Source organism: Vitis vinifera, chromosome 10 (genome assembly GCF_030704535.1).
Source record: "Vitis vinifera cultivar Pinot Noir 40024 chromosome 10, ASM3070453v1".
Classification (NCBI taxonomy): Eukaryota; Viridiplantae; Streptophyta; class Magnoliopsida; order Vitales; family Vitaceae; genus Vitis; species Vitis vinifera.
The window spans coordinates 11,357,781-11,378,624 of record NC_081814.1 but is presented as its reverse complement, the minus strand read 5'-3'; the positions used below and the strand labels follow the sequence as shown (position 1 = coordinate 11,378,624).

At 38.6% G+C, this 20,844-nt stretch overlaps 1 protein-coding gene across 1 annotated transcript in view; it reads right to left on the bottom strand.

Moving 5' to 3' along the window:
- LOC100233055 (cullin-4) overlaps window positions 1-20,610 on the bottom strand; it is a 37,669-nt gene extending 17,059 nt beyond the window's left edge. The window contains exons 1-9 of the mRNA XM_002270728.5: window positions 20,132-20,610; window positions 5,106-5,221; window positions 4,646-4,992; window positions 3,470-3,650; window positions 3,173-3,295; window positions 2,772-3,059; window positions 826-951; window positions 553-654; window positions 412-465 (exon numbers count right to left, since the gene is read on the bottom strand). Of these exons, the coding sequence (XP_002270764.2) occupies window positions 412-465; window positions 553-654; window positions 826-951; window positions 2,772-3,059; window positions 3,173-3,295; window positions 3,470-3,650; window positions 4,646-4,992; window positions 5,106-5,221; window positions 20,132-20,486 (1,692 nt within the window). The 5' untranslated portion in view covers window positions 20,487-20,610. The remainder of the gene's footprint in view (window positions 1-411; window positions 466-552; window positions 655-825; window positions 952-2,771; window positions 3,060-3,172; window positions 3,296-3,469; window positions 3,651-4,645; window positions 4,993-5,105; window positions 5,222-20,131) is intronic.
- Between the last annotated feature and the right edge of the window lie 234 nt (window positions 20,611-20,844).

Genomic DNA, 20,844 nt, shown 5'->3' with positions numbered 1-20,844 from the left:
TAAACCTTAAATTCCAGGAAAAGAAAAACATCCATCCAAACTCAAGTTAATCCATGCCAGTCAGGTTAACCAAACAATTGCCACCCCCATGACTAACATTAGCATCCTCACAATTTGTAGCACCCATTAAATTCTTGGAAAGTTGAAACTCCGAAGTCAAAATAATCATAATGAATTAGCCTTACAATTTTGATAATAAACCAGCATCAATTCCATGAGCATAGCCCTTGAGCCCTGGCTCAAGTGATAAAGGCCCAGGTTGGGATTGTGGGATGTTCAGGGTCAATGTCCTACTCTATGTATGTGTGTGTGTGTGTGTGTGTGTGTGTGTGTGACCAGACCTTCCAAACAGATTAAAAACCTTAGTCACAATTCCTGAACCAAACCATTGAAAGGAACAAAGAAGCACACCTTAAACATTCCTTCAAGTTTGTTAGTAAACTGACTTCCGCATTCAGTCTTCAACTGTAATTATGAGGAAAACTTGCTAGTAAGGACAGACAACATATAAAAAAAATTACAAGGAATAGCTACAAACAATCTATCCTTCACCTTAGTGATCATTGACTTCTCTGCATCAATTGATGCACTCTTCCCCAACAGTAGCCTTTTTGCCAGATCCTTCTTGTAAAATGCTTCGAACACATCCTTACCCTTAATTGACAGGAGATAATATGAGATATTCCTTGGCATCATTTTGACAATATACACAAGAACAGAACTATATAGCAATGCAAAAACAACAATCGCTGATATAGAAATGGAACTCCTAAAACAATGCTAAACTAAACTTCCTGCTTTCCATCATGAACATGTCCATGTTACCTGGATAAACCTGAATAAAACCAAAACTTTATCAAGTGTACCCTCCAACTCCTCTTCAGATGTACCCTTGTTCCCAGCACGAAGTTTCTCATCCAGAAACTTTGCAATAAGCTCAGCAGGTCGGTTCTATTAAAAGAAGCACAAGACACTCTTAGTTTAAAATTTTTAAGGGCTAATACTGAAAGTAATGTTCAATGAACCATAAGAAATAATCCAAATTTAAACAGGTTTAACTTATCCTAAGATAGTAACGGGTTGAATAAAAAATGATTGAACCATTTAACATTATGCAGGAAGCAACACATAGGTCACCCAATTCAACAGTCCTTCTAAGAAGAATGTGAGTAATTGAAGAATTGAAATTTCTTTTAAGAAATAATTATCAATTCAATGTGGAAGTCATCATATATACACCCTGTAAGTGATAATGTGAAGGTCATGAAATATAAGCTAGGAGTACTACTTCAAATAATTAGTCACTGTAAGCACAGTACAAAACAAGCAAAAGCTAATCAGAGAGAACTTTACAAAAATAAATATGCATATTACAATACAGGGTGCATAGAAGTCAATTTTTGCTTCTAAGAGAACAGTAATAACAGGATGATGGCAAACTACATGATTTTGAGCCTTTTTCACAAATGTTTCAACAACTGTAAATCAAACCCATTCAGCACTTTTTAGTTTTTTTTTTTTTTTTTTGATAGGTAAATAGTTATATAACATGATCCATTCAGCACTTTTTAGTTGACAACTTTCAGTTTGATTTCAACAAATAGATGAATTTAGAAGTACTCTTCAAAGTATGATACTAGGATAATCAGATGTGGCATAATCACTCTGCAACCAGGTTTCAATGACTAAAACTTTAGTAAAATGCAGCCTTTTGCATTCTTTTTATAAATTTTCTATTACCTATTTCTTTGAGATAAAAAGAAAAAGAAAAAAAGTTGCATGATTCTGTCATCAAAGGCATGAATATCGAAGTATTTCTATGGTCAATCGGGCAAAAGCAAGGATGCCACTTTTCTGTATATTAAAATGGTATTGCTCCATTACTACTATTCCTTATTTGATGCTAGGAGCCTAAATGGCGATAGGAACAGGGGAAATACAGGTTGCGATTTTTTCACCATATCCCCATGTAGCATCCTACAAGTCATTCATAACCTACAAAACAATATTTCTAAATCCACTACAGGCGTCATGTGCAAGTCAAATTATTTCCTATTTGTCTGGTTATTGATACAAATGGAGCTTTTAAGACATTAATTGTTACCATGTCCTCAGCAAGACTCTGATCCTGGAGATACACTTGTATAAAAAATTTCTGGAACTCTGTCAGCAGAACCCTTAAGAACTCATTTCCAAATCAAATTGGAAATGAGTTTTTTACAATGATAACAAACAAATGTGTCTTGTTTTGAAGCAATGATCCAACATATGAACATCTTTAGGCCTAATATTACATATGATATCTGGCCAAATTGCAACAATAAAATTTCTCCTTAATTTAGTTTCTTTAAGTCTCTGTGTATATTCGTGAGAACATGGATTGCTCCCCTTCTTTTAATGCATTCTCTTCATAGGATACAACCTGATGAAGCTCTCTATCAGATTTTTTATATATCAGGTCCACTGGCATTATAAGATGAATCCAAAAATATGATAAAAATTGATCCTCTGGGGAAAAACACAATCAATTGAATTCAGTCCAATATAATATTTTTTAAAATGGATAAATTTTCAAGGTATGTCAAAACTTTCAAATTTGCTTAAAACTCCAAACCTTGCTCAAGACCCTAATTTATTCTTTCCTCTAATGTACATTTCCACCTTTCAACCCTTCTCATCAAATTACATCAAGAATAGGTTTCTCTATACAATCATTAATAAATAAACTTTGCAATTAAGAAGGGAAGAGCAACTGCAAAGATTATGCTAACCTGACGGAGATTAATGAGATGTTCAAATGCATCTTTTATGGTGTTGCAAAATGCTTCATTCCTTGAAAAGCTTTCTTCCCATATTGTATCAAGAGAAGCCTTAAATTCCAGCAGGCAGGAAACCATATCTTTATCTTTTTCCTCATCCATAACAATTCCTTGCCCGGTTCTTCGGATGTAAGAGCTAAGGGCCTGTCTTAGTGATTCGAGGGCATTAACCCTTGAAAATAGTAAATACATCCTCTGGAGGTCCTCAATTCGATTTCCATCCATCAGCATCATGAAACCCTGGATGGACCAGAAGGGGAAAACATATATGTACTTTAAAAACAACACAAAACCTGGCAGAGGTAGAAGAGCAACAAATGAAGAAAGAAAGACAATCATGCCATGATTTACACCTTATCTAGAATTGCAGATATGTGGCGTTCAAGGAGTTGTCTTTCTGCAGTTGCTACCAGGGGCTTTCTTGTGCTTGCATCCAGATACAGTAAGCATCTTTCATGTTCTTCATGCAACCTTATCTGCAAGAAAGCATCACCCTCATATCTTCTAGACGTGAACATAAATTGTGAATGAACATTCTGTCAGCTAGAATATAAATGTGATTTGCACAGCCAATAAACTAGAAATACAATAAAAGGTGAGAAAGAGCAGAGAATATCACTTATAGTAGTAGAAGAAAAAACAAATTGCACCTCCACATGTTTCAAGTAATCCGGAACATCTGATTGCTGCATGTATTTCATGCCTTCAGCAGCATAAAATTCAGACGTACACTCGAGGAATGGCTTCTCAAAACTTTCCAAATAAATTCCTAGAGCAGTAAACATCTTCAAAAGATGATTAAGGAGAGTCCTATCTACTGCTTCACCTAATCTGAAGACCAAAAATAGAATGCTCTACATTACAAAATGTTAAATAAATAGAACATTTAACAAAGAAGCTAGTCAAGAACAATGGATCATCCAAACATCCTTCAAAAATAGAGGAAGATCAGTTCATATAGATGATAATCAAATCCTTTATGGAATAGCCAACAACAAAATAACAACACAACCCCATACCTCATTGATCAACTTCCTAGGGTCATTTTTTCTCATGAATATACAATTAAATATAATTAGTAATGTAGCAAAAAGGCAAGAAAATCAAGCAGAAAGCTAAGTCGGCTTAACACCAACTTCCATGCATGATATAAATTCCTTGCACTAAAAGTATTGTCCCTAATTTTAGTTTGGGAACCGTACATACATGACATAATAGATCTCACATTAAATTAAAAAAAATAAAATTGAATCACTTTGTAAAAGGCAAAATATGACACCATGTGCACAAACCCTCAATACAATTTTTTTAGGTAAAAACCGAACATCACTGAATTGGTTTGGAAGAGCCTTTTCAGCTTTTCTATCATGAAATCCCGAAGAAAATTTTATTGGTCCAAAGTGATCTAAAAAGATTATCAACTCAATTTTGAATTTTTGAGAAATTACTTATATTTAAAAATTGATCCTTTTTCTCTCGTGGTATGACCTGGAACTCAGCCAGTGGACAGTTTTCCATCAACTTTGCCCCATGAATAGGTTGGATCTAGCTTGCACCCAATAACTAGGGCATTTGACATAACATCTTTGCTCATGTTCTCCTTCAAGGTATATGAAATGAGTGTAGAAACAAGAAAAGAAACCCTGTTTTTTTTATTAGGGGGAATTCAGGATGAATCTAAGGGCAAAAGTTTAAAAAATTGAAATTGTTTAAGTGGAAGCTTGGTGACAACTTGAATACCCACATGAATATAGGACTCTGAAAAATGTATATATTCTGGTAAAAAAAATTGTATAAATAGCTGAAATTTGAGGACTCTGAATTACCTTTCCCTCTCAATCATTCTCAAGAGACCAGTTACAGTTTTGTGCTCAACTTCTGGAGATAAAGAAAGATGTTTGCGGAAAAGCTGCAAACCCATATCCCAGAGCGAACGCACATTTGGAGTCTGTTTTACATATGTTCTATCAAGATACAAGGCTATACCACGAATCATCAACATCTGATCGCAAAGGTCCTGCCAGCATTTCTCAACAAGTGATAGGAAAACCACCAGGTCTGGGCTTTGGCCAACCAAAGATTGTAATGCTGCACGTATATGTGATTCACACTCCTTTTCAATCCGTTGATAGAGATTTCCACCCATCTTGTGGAGGCAGAGATCATTAACAGCCTAACCACAATATGTTGGGTTTATAATCAGATAGACAACTTATAAATATTTCAGAAAAAGGAAAAATAAAAATACATATATATATATATATATATATATATGGTTGAATGAACCTGATAAAGCTTCTCCAAGTCACAGGGATCAGGTTGCTTCAAGAATATAGCACTAATAGCTGACTTAAGCTTTGCCCATGTATCCTCTTCAAAATTTGTGGGTAAGGTTGGTTTAGCTTCAAACAAACAAAAACAAAAAGAAATAGTAAACATATCAGGTGCCTTTCTCAATACAAACATAAGTAAATGATTCTTCAGAATTCAAACCTTCTTCTTCATCTTCCCCACCCCAGCAAAGAGGCAAGCAAAGAAATATACTAACAGCGCCCAGCAAAAGGGCACACTGAAGTACACAGGATGTATAGAAGGGCGCTAAAGGCATGAAACAAGATGAAAGGGGGAAAGCACCCCCCTCCCCCTCTCTCTATTATTGTTGCCTAACCAATCAACAAATTCTACCATAGACACTGACACTTCATCTAAACCCATACTCTCTAACGCACTCCAAAAAATTACAGATAAAAGAGGTTTTGAAGCTCTTGATCTTAATGCTCCACATTCCAATCTTTACCACGGATTATTCTCCACTTGAACAAAATTTTGTTAGTTTCCCACAGTTGATTAGCATATGCAACAGTAATCAGTAAAATAACATAAGAATTCTACATGCATAATCTAATAGGTGCTGATGTTTTAAAAGACTATTGAGACTTATGCCTTAAGGCTATAGCCTCAGGGTAATTGAGGCTTAAGCCTTACCCTGTCAAGGTTTACTGCTCTGAGGCTATAGCGTCAAGGCTATTGAAGCATAAGCCTCAAATATCCAAAGGGTTTTTGGTCTTTGTGGCTTTTAGTATACATTGTATAAGAGGTTTAAGCCCCAATATTCAATCAGTTTTAATAGGTTCTATCATCCATACTTTTGTGGGCTTTTGATATAGATTTCAAGAGTTGTGTATTGGGTCCCAACTTGTTTAAACCTTTTATGAAATAAGGGCTTAGTTGACTTCTAATTAACCTTTTAATGGAAGGAAACGAAGAGAGATTGAGAATAAAGAATAAGGGAATTGTTGACCGTCCAAGTGACTAATCTCATATATAATCATTATCTTATCATTGATAGACAAAAAAAAAATTACCATTGCAATTAGGGGACAAAGAAAAAGAATGGATGGATATTAACACCGATGGAGAGGATAACATAACAATTGGATATGATCATATTCCTTGGAGGATCCTACAAGTGATAGTGACTTATTTGATGAAACCTTGAGAGAGTGTTAAATTCTATAAGAGCAAAAAAGGAACTAAATTAGAAACCATTAACATTATGAAGTTTATGCCTTTTCATTATTCAATTTTCTTTCTACTTTATAAAAAAATTTCTGATTTTTTGATAGTTTTTTTATTATTAATGTGTTTAAGTTGAGGCTTATGCCTCATTCTGCCTTGAGGCTTACACCTCACCTCATTTGGGCAAGACACCTTAAGACAACCTTTAGCCTTTTAAAACTTTGATAGGTGCCACACAAAAACATGTCAAATTGAACTCCAAGTATTTATCATAAGACATACTAATTTAATAGAATGTGCATATCCAAACAAGCACACTGTTAAAACGGATATAAAATTTCTCTTTTTCTTTTTTGTTGATAGGCAAGAATGGACGTATGAATATGGGACACAACCCATAAAAAAGGGTAGAGGGCTAGTATTCTACATGTATACAGCGGCCTATTGGCCCTTCCTTTTTTATCCTTGATAATTTATCAAGGGACAGGAAAAAACACACATACTTGACTGCCAATATAAAACAATATTTAATCACTTACATAATTCTTTTCCTACAAGAAACAAAACTTTATTAAAAAGGAAAAAGCAGAAAGGTATGGATGGATGAAGAATCCTTCAAAATACACTTAATATCAACTAAAAAAAGGTAGAAACAAAAATAATGAACACTGCCAAAACAATAAGATACAACCCAAGTGGTTGCAATCCCTGAAAAAGTTTCTAAACTGATGAAGATGAATCCCCAAAATTTACTAAAGAAAGGAATGAAAGAATTAAAACAATCATAAATTACTGGATTAAGGGTATTTAGGTAATTTTCTTTTTGAAGGTACCACCATTAGTTAGTAATTAGTATTTGAGTTTTATATAGAATTTGGAAAGTTTTTAAATTCTCCCTAGAAGAAGTTCTAAACTTTCTACTTTCTAAAATAATCATTTTATCCTAAAAGTTTCCATTTTGAGTCCTTATAATCTAGAAGTCTTCTTTATTAGAAACTTTATTAGACGAAGTTTCTATAAAGTAATTTTCTAACTCTAAAAAGGAAGTTTCTAATTTGTTTTAATTTCTCAGAAGGTTTAATATTTATATCAAAAAATAAAAGGAAAGTAATATGAGTTCTAATTAGGTACTATTTACTACATAGGTTAGGTTTACTTTTGCATGGCTTTATTCAAAATTTGATATTTTCTAAAGCTTATGAATAAAGATAATTGACGTAAAATGGGATTAAGTATTGAGAATCAATAACATTATAGTTTCTTTGCATGCCCTGCATTTCTCAATGGTGAGACTATAGTGTTTTTCTTCTAAGTGAGAATCCTAGAAGGCCTTAATGAGATTTAAAATTTTCTCTTTTTCTTTATGCTTCCTTTTCTAATATTTGATTTCACTTGTCTCCGCTGCCATAAATTTTTAATCCCCATTCCTCTCCTTAAACCCTAAGCAAGATTAAAAACCCAGTCCACTTATTTGAGTGTAGACAATTCCAGAGTTGTCCTGCACCATAAACCCTCTAGACGCCCTCCCCAATTCCCAGTATAAAGAGTCAGATCCCTAATTAGACAACCTAGGGATGCATCTATAGGACACATAAAAGCTTCTAGAAATGTCTGAAACTCCTGCATTTAGGTGAACACACTGCCATGGGAACAGTAGCCCCAAAGCAATCCAATCATCACCAAGGCATCACCCTTAATCATCATACCCTCAAGCAAAGCCTGAATTTTTACCTCCAGTCTGAACAATTTTTCCTACACAGTCTAACCAATTTTTTATATGAAAAATTATGAATTTAACACCAGAAATGGGACAAACCTTAATACACATGAACTAAACAAAGATCACCAACAAGGGAAGAAGAAAGAGGAGAAGTGAAGAGCCAAGATCCAAAGACCAAGCCAGAAATCCTTTGGACAAATCCACTCTATTGATGTAGTCAGGTAAAGGCAAACTACCTTCCCAAGAGGGCCTTTAAGAATAGAAGGATTTAAGGCAAGAAAATGATTCAAGGAACAAATCTCTCAAAGCTAACACAGCCTGCTCCATCCATCAACAAGAATCTTTGCTTCAGATCCTTCCAAACATGCCAAAATAATCTGGGAAGGGTGGTGTTCCACACTATCCTCCTTTTTCTCACCACAGGAGAAGCCTGCCATCAAGGACTCCTGAACAGAAGAAGGTGGTACCCAAAAAAACAAAACACAGAGTATATTTTCCCAGATGGTTTCCCTCATAAAACAGGAATTAAAAATTCAGTTCGAATTGGCAGAGGAAAACCAGTTAACTAAGGCAGTGTTTGATAAAATTTAAAATTAAGAACTGAACTGTAAGTGCTAAATTAATAAAAGGGAAAAATTATTTGGTATGATCTTAGATTTAAATGTTGAATTTAATTTGACCATTTGATGCTGGAAACAATTGAAGTCTGAAAATGATTCCTCTTTACAAAATTAATCTTATATTTATTATATAATATCCCTTAAAAAATTTAAGCTTTGTACACAATACTTCATGCAATAAAAATATACTGTTGAAGTGTTTAAATCTTTATTTAATAATACAATTTTGTGTATTATGGTTAGTAAATTTTTTATCCTACAAAAATATATTTAAAATTTTTAACCATTATTTATTTCAAAAGTAGTTATAAATATTTAAAAAATTTCTAGGTAGTTTACCTTTCACTAAGAAAAGATATTAAATCTTCATCCAATCTCTATGTTAACTTCAAAATCTTAATTACAAGGAAAAAATTAATTACATAGACTTTTTATTTGTAAGTCTAATTTCATGTTATATGATAAAGACTTTATTTTAAAAGAAGTTTAATTTTAATTCAAAACACCAGATTCAATATACTTTCCATAAATCCACCACTTTTATTCCTATGTTTTTTATCTTAATTAACATAATTTAATTATAAATAATAAATGAATTATATGTAGATTTATGATTGAACATAATTTAACTTTATTCTAAAAATATCTCATAAATAGCTAATAATATATATAAAATAAAATAAAAAAGGTGAAATGTTTAATTTGCATCATCATAATAATTTTTTTAGGTTCTCAAAAAATGCTGGGAAAAACAAAGAAAAATATTAAGGAAAATAATTCTCCTCTATTAGTGTGTGCATGTGTCTCATTTTCCATGTATAAGTTGTAAACAACATATCTTAAGAACAAGAAAAAGATGAGACTTAGGGGAGGAAGAAGTCGGTTTGTGGTGGAGTCCAAATTGTTTGAGATTGTGGTTGAGGAGTCGGGTGGAGAGTTGAAAGGATGCATATGGGAGAGAAGTAGGGGCTTTGATTCTTGGATTAGATTTGGGGAGGCTAGCCTTTGTTGTCTTTTGGAAGGCGTTGAAACCTGTTGCAGAGAGGTGGATGATCAAAGATGGGCTATTGAATGGTTGGAGGGAAACAAAAAGTTTAGAATGGAGCGACGGTTGAACAAGGCAGGGAGGTTCATCCTATGCTCTGTCCGAGATATGGAAGCAAAAAGATACAGCATTATCTTCCCTGAAGGGAAGGGTCAGGCCAGTGGATGGAACTCTTTGGCTATGAGGTTGAGAGGTCTTGGAGTGACACCGTCAGAAGGATTAAAGAGCACCAATGTGCCAGAGGCTCCGTTGAAGCCGAAAGGAGTCCTAAAGGTTCAGTGGAAGGAAAAGGGGGTAGAAATGAAGTCTTTTGCAGAAGCTATTAAATCGATCCCGAGAAGGGCGGGTGAGTCAGTGTGGTTAGGGGTAGGGGAAAAAGAGGTGCGTGGTAGACTAGAGCATCTGAAACATTGTCTAATAGGGAGATGGGGTTCTATCTCAGCTCCATTACCTGAGTTGGATTACGTTAGGAATTGGACCCGCCAAAATTGGGAGGTTAAGGGGAAGTTGTCGATTGCCGTGTTGGGCAGGGGTATTATGTTGTTCGAATTCAAGCAGGCTCAAGAGGCTGAGCGTGTTTTGGCCAGAGGCAAAAGAAGCATTAAGGAAAATTGGCTTATCTTGGACAAATGGAATCCTGAGGTGGGGTGTTCCTTTAAGAACTCCATTGCCGTAGAGACATGGGTTAGGGTGGTAGGGCTCCCACTCCATCTCTGGAGTCTTGAGGTGTTTAAAAGTATTGGAGATGGGTGCGGAGGATTTATAGCAATGGATGAAGGAACCAAATCCATGTCTGAGATGCAATGGGCGAGGATTTTGGTGAAGCGTGCGGATTGGGAGGTCCCTAACTCTGTTCATATAGTTTTGGGGACGAGGTGCTTTTCCCTTCAGCTGTGGTGGGAATCTGCACCTTGGTTCTCGCAGGTGGTACCAGCGGGAAGCTCCTCCGAGAAGGGCGGGCTAAGGGCAGGCAAAGAAGTTGTTGGGTCTCATCAGGTGGCTTGCTGTGGGAGTCAAAGGAAGGGGGTGGAGCAGTTGGGGTTGCAGGTGGAGGTACAAGACGTGGCGCGTAATGGAGGAAAACTTCTCATTCCCTCTGATGAGGCCTCTGCAGAAGGGACTGTTGAGAGGAGATGGGTTGGTGGTCCAGTCGACCTAGTGGGAGGGGGTAGGGAGTCCTCTCCCATCAGTATGGTCAACTGTGGAAGTGGGCTGGCAGCCCCAAGCAGTGGGCCGAGCTATGGCCCTTCAGCTTTAAGCTGTGGGGAAGCCCAAGACTTTGGTCTTGTAAGTCGGGTGGCTTTGAGCCGAGATCCAAGGCCCAGTCCCCTTTCCTTAAGAGAGGGGGTGTCGGGTGAGGCCTATGGGCCTATTCAAGTTGGCGATTTGGAAGATGGGGCCTTTTATGGAAACGAGACCCCAATCTCGCTTCCTAGGGCTCGGTTTTTGCAGTCGCCTCCTGTATCCAGGGGCGCAAGTCAAGATGCAAGAGGAGAAGCCGATCCCCTCGTCGGGCTGCCACGAGACTCGGTGACGCGAGTTTCCTCTCAGATGATGGATCGGGGGCTCTTGACTGACGAAGCTCTATGCGAAGAGGCTTCCAGGTACGTCGATCTCTGTTTTATTCCTATGGGGGGGTCGAGATCTCTCTTCTCCTTCTCCTTCTTCTTTCGGACGAGTGACGTTGAATGAGGGGTCCATCGATGTTTCGGTTTCTGAGGTCAACGAAGAGGAGCAGACTCCGTTGAGTATCATTCTGGTTGACGGTAGCAATGGGGTGCTAGCCTCTAAGGGAGAGAAGCCAGTGGCTGAAGAAGGTCTGGGTGGGGAGTTTGAGGGGATGCTTCAGGATCTGGATGGGTGCCGGTGGGACGACAGTTACCTGGCGAGGTTTAGCAAATTCTTGGGCTTCTCCACAGACGGTTTTGAAGGCGAAATCCTGAATTTGCTCCTAAGGACTAAGAGAAGAAGAGAGCAAAATTTGAAGAAGGGCACGTCAGGGACCACTAAGTTTGATCGGGAATTGAAAAAACTTGAGTGGTCTATCAATTATACTGGGGCAAGAAAGGAGAATTCTATGGTCAGAGAAGGTGGGGTTAGAATCTCGACAGTTAGATGAAGATAAAAATTCTATCTTGGAATGTTAGAGGGGCTAATGACAGAAATAAAAGGAAGGTTATCAAGGCCCTAATCAGATCGCAAAAGGTGGATTTGGTGTGCTTGCAAGAGACCAAAATCCAAGAAATGTCCCAAGGGGTTATTCACAGTCTTGGCGTGGGAAGATTCTTAGGTTGGGGAGCTGTGAATGCAAGAGGGGCAGCTGGAGGGGTGGTGGTGTTCTGGGATAAGAGAGTGTTGGAGTTAGTAAGCCTGGAAGTGGGAATCTTCTCAATCTCGTGTCGATTCAAGAACTGCGAGGATGGGTTTATGTGGTTCTTCACGGGGGTCTACGAACCTACTATGAAAAGGTATAGAGAACCTTTTTGGGAAGAGTTAGGTGCAATTCGAGGTCTGTGGTCTGATCCCTAGTGCATCGGTGGGGACTTCAATGTTATTAGATTTCCCAGTGAACGGAGTAGAGTAGGAAGACTGTCTGGTTCTATGAGAAGGTTTTCGGAGGTGCTAGATGAGCTGACTTTAAGAGATTTGCCTCTTCAGGGGGGTCCTTATACGTGGAGTGGGGGGTTAAATGGCCAGTCCAGGTCAAGACTGGATCGTTTCCTGATTTCGGAGGATTGGGAAAACCATTTTAGTGGAGTGTCTCAGTGCACACTCCCAAGGCCTGTGTCTGACCATGCCCCAATCCTGTTAGATGGGGGTGGAGTTAGGAGAGGTCCTATTCCTTTCCGTTTTGAGAATATGTGGATGAAGGAGGAGGGATTTAAGGATCTTCTGAAGGGCTGGTGGCAAGGTTTTAATTTCAATGGTTCTTATAGCTTTGTCCTCTCAGAAAAACTAAAGGCCTTAAAAGTTAAGCTGAAGAATTGGAATAAGGAAGTTTTTGGCAAAGTGGGGGTAACTTGAGGATGGCTTTGGGCAAAGTTTCTTTTTGGGATGATCAGGAGAGGCAGAGAAGGTTAAACGAGCAGGAGTTAGAGGCTAGAAAGAAGGCCAAGGAGGAGTTTAAAAAGTGGGCGAGTATGGAGGAAATCTCGTGGAGGCAGAAATCAAGACAAATATGGTTGAAGGAAGGAGATAAGAACACGGGATTCTTTCATAAGATGGCGAACTCTAACAGTAGAAGGAATTGTTTGAAAAAGATTAAAGTCAGTGGTATCTGCCTTTTAGAAGATCAAGATATTCAAAGGGGAGTGGTGAGGGCCTATCAGGACCTGTTATCGGATCCTGGTGGCTGGCACCCGAGTATGAGCAGCTTGGAGTTTGATAGAATTGGAAGAGAGGAGGCTGCCAGGCTGGAGAAGATGTTCTCCTTGGAAGAGGTGTATCTAGCCCTTTCGGAGCTAAATGGGGACAAGGCTCCTGGACCGGATGGATTTCCCATTGCCTTCTCGCAGTTTTGTTGGGATTTTGTCAAAGACGAAATAATGGGCTTCTTTAAGGATTTTTTTGAGAGGGGGAAATTCATTAGAAGTGTTAACTCCACGTTTCTGGTTTTAGTCCCCAAGAAAGGTGGGGCTGAGGATTTACGTGACTATAGACCTATCAGTTTGGTGGGTGGTCTGTACAAGATTCTCGCTAAGGTTCTAGCCAATAGGCTGAAGAAAGTAGTGAGTAAGGTGGTGTCTTCCTCCCAAAATGCCTTTGTTGAAGGAAGGCAAATCCTTGACGCAGCGTTAATTGCTAACAAGGCCATAGACTCGCTGCTGAAAGGGGATGAAGCTGGTGTGTTATGCAAACTGGACCTAGAGAAGGCTTATGACCATATTAACTGGGATTTTCTGATGTCAGTGATGCAAAAAATGGGTTTTGGGGAGAAGTGGGTTGGCTGGATCAGGTGGTGCATCACCACTGCTTCCTTCTCAGTTCTGATTAACGGTTCGCCAACGGGTTTCTTCCAGAGCACTCGAGGGTTAAGGCAAGGGGACCCCATTTCCCCCTACTTGTTTGTATTAGGAATGGAGGCCTTAAGCTGCCTCATTAACAAAGCGGTTAGGGGGGGCTTCCTATCCGGCTGCAGGTTAAGGGGTAGGGGTGGAAATGGGATTCAAGTATCTCATCTGTTATTCGCGGATGATACGTTGGTCTTTTGTAAGGATTCCCAAGATCAAATGGATGTTCTAAGCTGGCTTTTAATGTGGTTTGAAGCCATTTCTGGCCTGAACATCAACTTGGAAAAGAGCGAAATTCTGCCGGTAGGAAGAGTTGAGAATGCTGAGGTCTTGGCTTCTGAATTGGGTTGCAAAGTGGGTTCTCTTCCTTCCACTTACTTGGGGCTGCCTCTAGGTGTTCCTCACAAATCGGTGGTTGTGTGGGATGGTGTGGAAGAAAGGATGAGGAAGAGACTCGCTTTGTGGAAGAGGCAGTTCATCTCTAAGGGGGGGAGAATCACTCTCATTCGGAGCACTTTGGCTAGCATGCCGATCTATCTTATGTCTTTGATGCGTATTCCAAGAGTTGTAAGATTAAGGCTTGAGAAAATCCAAAGGGATTTCCTTTGGGGTGGGGGTGCGTTGGAGAAGAGGCCTCACCTTGTAAAGTGGGATGTGGTTCGCTCTCATAAAATGAAGGGTGGCTTGGGGATTAGAAATTTTTCTATCCTCAATAGGGCCCTGTTGTGTAAATGGAGTTGGCGCTTTGCGGCTGAAAGAGAGTCTTTTTGGAAGCTTATTATCAACACAAAGTATGGGGAAGAAGGAGGAGGGTGGATCTCTTGTGAGGTTAGGGAAGGCTATGGGGTGGGGTTGTGGAAGGAAATTAGAAAGGAAGGCGCTCTGATGTTTAAAAACGTTTCCTTCACTGTAGGGGATGGTAGAAGGGTGAAATTTTGGAAGGACATTTGGTGTGGAAACATTCCCCTAAGTGAGGCTTTTCCTTCTCTGTTTGCCTTTGCGGTATCCCAAGATGCGTGGGTAGCGGATTGTTGGGATTCTATGGGGGATGCGGGGGGATGGCATCCTTGTTTTTCTAGATCATTTAATGACTGGGAGCTAGAGGCGGTGGCGAGTCTCCTTTCGGTCCTTCAAGGAAAGAGGCTCAATGCTGGGTTGGAGGATAGAGTGGTGTGGAATGCTTCTAAGAATGGGATTTTCTCTGTAAAATCCCTTTACAATACTCTTGATTCTGGTGGTGCAGTCCCGTTTCCATGGAGAATCATATGGAGCCCTTGCGTGCTTACTAAGGTGGGTTTTTTTGCTTGGGAAGCTTCTTGGGGGAAGGTGCTAACCCAAGATCAACTCAAAAGGAGGGGCTGGTCTCTAGCAAACAGATGCTTCCTATGTTGTGATGACGAGGAGACAATAAACCACATCCTTATTCATTGCCCCAAGGCGAGGGTGTTGTGGAATCTTGTGTTTACGTTGTTTAGGGTTAATTGGGTCCTTCAGCTCACGGTTAGAGACACTCTCCTTGGTTGGTCCGCTTCCTTTGTAGACAAGAAGTGTGGGAAGATTTGGCGAGCAGCCCCCCTTTATTTATTTTGGATGATGTGGAAAGAAAGAAATAGGATAGTTTTTTATAATGAGGCGTTGTCGCTCCAAAGATTGAAAATCTCCTTTGTTTGTAATCTTTTCTCTTGGTCTAAGTCTTGTTTAGATGGAGAGCCCTGCTCCTTAATTAACTTTGTAGATTGGTTGGGCTCTAATTGAGGGTTGGTGAGTGTATGCTTCTTTGTGCTTTTTGTTTGTGAGGCTTCTCGTGTATACTTCCTGTATGCTTCGGGTTGCCTTCTTGCTCCCTTCTTTTAATATAATTTTTTTGTGTTTATCTATCAAAAAAAAAAATTCCATGTAGAAGTTGAATATAAAATTATTAAATAATAAAAATATTTATTTTACAAAAAGGATAGCTATTGAATGAAAAAACTATAAAATTTTAAAATTCACTTACATTGTTTTGTCTCAAGTAATTAGTCAAGTCCTTGATTTTGTTTAGTCTTAAGTGGTGTAAATTTTATGTTATCAAATGCACTTAAAAAGTGGGACCTACCATTTTTTTTTCACTTATAAGTGTTTAACTCTTTTATCAAACACCCCATAAGATTCCCACCCTTATCACAAATAGACTACATCTTACCCCAAATAGTTTCCCTCACAAAACAAGAAATTAAAAATTCCCTTTTAAGTGGACCAAAGAACACCATCCAACAACAATTAAAAGGGAGAAGATGCCTTGGGAGAAAGAGTTCTATAATCATAAAAAATAAATAAATAAACTTCACAAAAAGACAACTAATCTTAGACACATCAAACTAACATCCTCTGGTGGACTTTGAGAAGGAAATTTCCTCTCTCTTTAGGAAAATGGAATCAAGAAAAGGAACGGGGGGTAAGAGTGTCAAGGGGAAAGAAGATACCTTTGTCTTCACGGCCCGAGAGGGAAATCCGAAAGCTTGAGTGTTCGGTTAACTATAATAGCTCTCCCTTCAATTCTAAGGAACAAGGAAGGGGTGTTGGGGATTGAGGGAAGGTTTTGCAGTCGGGCTAAGAAGGTTTCTGAACTCAAAAAGGGTCCTCCTAGTGAGGTTGAGTGGACGGTTTTTTCTATTGGCCAGGAATTCTTGTTGGAGTCTTTTCTTCCTAAGGGTGATTGTTGTTAGGGTGGTGGGTATTTGTTTTTCTTTTTCTCATATCCTACTTGCTTGTGGGTCATTTTGTATACTTCATGTGTACTTTATTGCTCCTTTTTGCAAGTGCTTTAATATATTCTGCTTATTTACTTATAAAAAAAATAAAAAATAAAGCATACACGAGCAACCATGAAACTCCCCATCATCTCCAACTACAAATCATGAGAACTCCTAACAAACCTTTAGTTCTAGTGACTAGAGCCACCCTTGAAAACACAAATAATCAACAACCAAGGCTTCTCGATTAGATTGCTAAAATAGAGAGATATGGAAAGCAGTCCTTAAGAGTTTATTCCCTACAACAAAATTTGATCCTAATCCTATTTCTGACATAAACGTTGACCAAGCCATAGAAAACATCCAAACACTTCCCAATAGCATTTTGCTAATCCCCCAATTGAGTGCACAAACCAACCCCCCACCCCAAACCTCCACTACCCATTAAAAAAAAAACTTGCTAAACAGAGTTTTCTTAAGAACAACCCAACTTCTAGATTTCTAATTTCCAGACCTATCTTGTTTGAGGAACAAAGAATAGATCAATTTTTCAAATGGAATGTCCTACTTTTTTTTTTTGATCAGCAAATGGAATGTCCTACTTCACTCACTTTGTTTTCTAGATAGCTATATCTTCCCCTTGTAATCCTTAAGAACCTTAATTGTATTTGCAGTTCCTCCCCTAGCCAAGATTTCCTAAAGAAACCAAAATTCCAAGATCAAGATTATTGGAGGGAAACAAAAGCTAGGAACATGGAATACTTTCCATCTAAAATCTTATAAAGTTAAGGAAATAACCTTTGATGAGTCAGAGGTATATATCACCAATGATGAATTTGACATCAAGGAAGAATTATTAATGACATAGACAAATTGTCTTACACAACAACCAATAAGTCTCCCATGGTACAAATTGGCATCCCATCCATTATCCTACATTGTGCTTCTTTTCTATGATGTAATACAATAATAAACATTTTTCATTGGGTAAGTCCAAAATATTTATATATCAAGCGTCTAATTCCAAGGTTCACTCACCTTCACAAAGCCTAAACTCCCTTCATGTTCAGAAAACAACCAGTTTTCCAATTAGTTAAATTGCTCACCCCTAGAGTCTCCAAAATTTGACCAAAATGTTCCCTGCCATTAAGTCTTCTCAATCCTATAGAACATGTCTATATCATAATACATTCTCAAATCTAAGAAGAATTCACCACACAGGATGCCTATCTCATGGCAAGCATAAAAAGAGGTGATTAGGCTTAATCCTTAGTATAACTTATGGTTAAGGAATGAAGGTATCCCTAACCTTCGTGCATATGCAAAAAATGAATACAAGGAATTACAAAAGTAACACTACATCCTATCACTTTTTAGAACTTTTGAAGACCAAAAGACAGGAGACATCCAATAATATATTACCATACCGTGTCACTTTTTAGAACTTCCAAAGGCCAAAAGATAGGGGACATCCATAATTTCTTTTTTTTTATTTTAATCTTCGATAGGCAAAAGAATAAAATGCATTAAAAGCACTTGAAAAGGATGTACCAAAGTACACATAATGTATACAAGAAGCACCATCAAATTAGTAGAAAGGAAGAGAAAATAAAAAACAAGCTCCCTCTACTCACGTTTTTTAAAGGCAAATAGTGAAAATGCATTAAAGACACCTAAGCAAAGGCACAACAACAAACACACGATGTAAACCTCCCTCTGCCCACTTTGAGCTCAACCAATCTAAAAAGCCTATCATGGTCAAGGAATTGTCGTCTATGTTCACTCTAACCCAATCCAAAAAGGTACACATAAAGGAATACTTGATTGTTTGATCAAACTGTTCAATATCTTTGAATGACCTCTTATTTCTTTCCATCCAAAAAAGGCACAAAAGAGCAGCCCCTCCAAGTTTTTTTTGGATTTTTCCCCATAAAAGAAACTGTGCCAATTCAAAAGGTTTCCTCTTACTGAAGAATATATTGCCCAGTCCACATTGAAAAGAGACAAAATTAGAGGCCACAGAATCCTTACTTTAGGATACTGAGGGAGCATATGATTAGCTGAAGGAGCATACTGAAGGCCACAGAGATTTGCCACACTTATTCCATCCAAGCTAACCTATCCTCTTCATCCCTTCTAATTGATGTCAATTATATAATATATTATTAAGTCTTGATTTTGTGCTTATGAGGAACTTCCTCCTTGTCCTTAGGTTATACAACACTATAGAAACTACCACATTGAATCCACACTTGCTAGAAAGAATATAAACAATGCAGACCCAAAATGTATATGAATGATTTTATTTTTTCTAATAAGTAAATTTTTATCCCTATTGAGACTTAAACCTAGAACCTCCCACAAGCCCTAAAAAAACTCCTTGTTTTTAATAGAGCCAAGAATTGATTATAAAATGGGAAAAAAATTACTGAAACAGACATTCAGTTTCAGCATGTCCCAAAATAGGAACAGAAAAAATGTTTGTGCCAGAACCATCTACAGTAAGTCAGACAACAAAAAATAACCTACATGTTTGTTTCAATCGTCCAGCTATGATTGCTAAAGAAACTCCAAGCCATCTTTGCTTCCTACTCACAAGTAAATATATCGTAAAAGTTGTCATATGCTGCTACAAGCTCTTAAGAACCACGCAAAAAAGGGGAAAATAATAAATGAATCTATGCAAGTTTATCAGCATCAAAGCAACTGGTCTGGAACTACTCATTGTAATGTACAAACCCTTAATTTAGAGCGCATTCCTTACTATTGAACAGATTATGCAAAGAAAAAAACCCACTAGCCAGTAGAAAGGGGCATTCAGCCCCGAGCTATATACAGCTAAATGCACCATATCTTCCACAAGATCCCAAGATCAAATCAATTTAAGTTTCAAACTAAGATTGAAAATTGACATGCATGAAATTCAAGCCCCCATTCAGTTAAATACACAATTTGACTCAAAGTAAAACCCCAGTTACCTGAAAAATACCAAAGAACCTACACTTAATTTTTCTGAAACTTAGCAAGCATGCCTTTTTATTGCGCAGACCACACCAAATAACAGAAAAACGTTGGTAAAAGGAATCCTCAAACCAAAAAAAAACGATAATTTAGACAGTACATAGACAAACCCTAACTTTCGATCCATCAAGAAAAATCCCTACTTTGGGCATATCCTGGCCTGGGCACCCAGCATACAGTGTTTGAGAAGGCGATATCCGTTTCAGAAGAGGCTTTTTCCCCTGTTTAAAAGGAGCCTTTTTCACTCTGTTCAAGCGGGAGAACACTAACCCAGATCCCAAAAATCAGAGCAATTCCAAGTTCCACAGCAAGAATTGCATATGATTAGCCATAACATTGCCGCCACTATGCTCCATCAAAACATCAATTTCAGCAACCAGATCCCAAAATCATTATGAATTTCACGCTAAAATAAATGCATAAAACCCACATCCAAGAAAAAGCAGAAACCGCAACTGAAGCTACAAGCTCACCAAACTCACATCAAATCACAAGCAAGACCCTTTATTTCACAGGCATTCAGACTCAATTCCACCAAACAACACTCACCTAAACCTAAAAGCAAAAATCAATCCCAACCCTAAATCTAGAATGCGGAGAAAGCACCAAGAAAACAAACACCAGAGCACATGAGATTAGAAAAACCTTTGAGGAGCTTGATAACAAGCTGCTTCTTGGCGGGCTGAGGAGGCGTGGCCTTTTTACGGGACAAATTGGCGGTGACACCACCAGCTGAAGGTCGGCTACAGGCCGCGGCGTCGGCATCGTCGGGCTTGAGATCATCGTCAAGGGCCATGGCGGAGGGGTCGAAGTCGTCGTCAGGGAAGTGGTGGGAAGAGGGAGGAGGTGGGTGGGGTGGTGGCTGGAGGCCGTTCTTGGGGTCGAGAGAGCAAGCCACGGCCTGGGACTTGGCTTTTTTCATAGGAGGAAAATGAGGGGAAGCGCCGCCGGACGAGGAGGTGGTAGTGTTGCTGAGGGAGCGCTTGGTGGGGTGAGACATCAAAGTGGTCAGGAGGGCATTGTAAGCTTCCTGAGGGCAAATGTATAATATGTTCGTAGAACTAGATCAGACTCTCTGTCTCTCTCACACACACAGATGGGTGCTGCTTTTTTGTTGCCTTTTTTTCTCTCTGTCCCTTTTGCTTTGGGCCTCGCTGGCATAATGGTGGGCTCTGGCCACTGAGCTAATGGTTTTGGGCCCGTAAGGGTTCTAAGCCCAAATTTTGGATAATAATCAGGCTTGTGAATGCTCCTGTATATGCTCTCTCCATTGTCCACGAGGACCATGACCATCTTTCATTAGTCAATAATAAAGACCATATCCGGTTAATGAAGATGCCTGTACCCATAAGAAATCA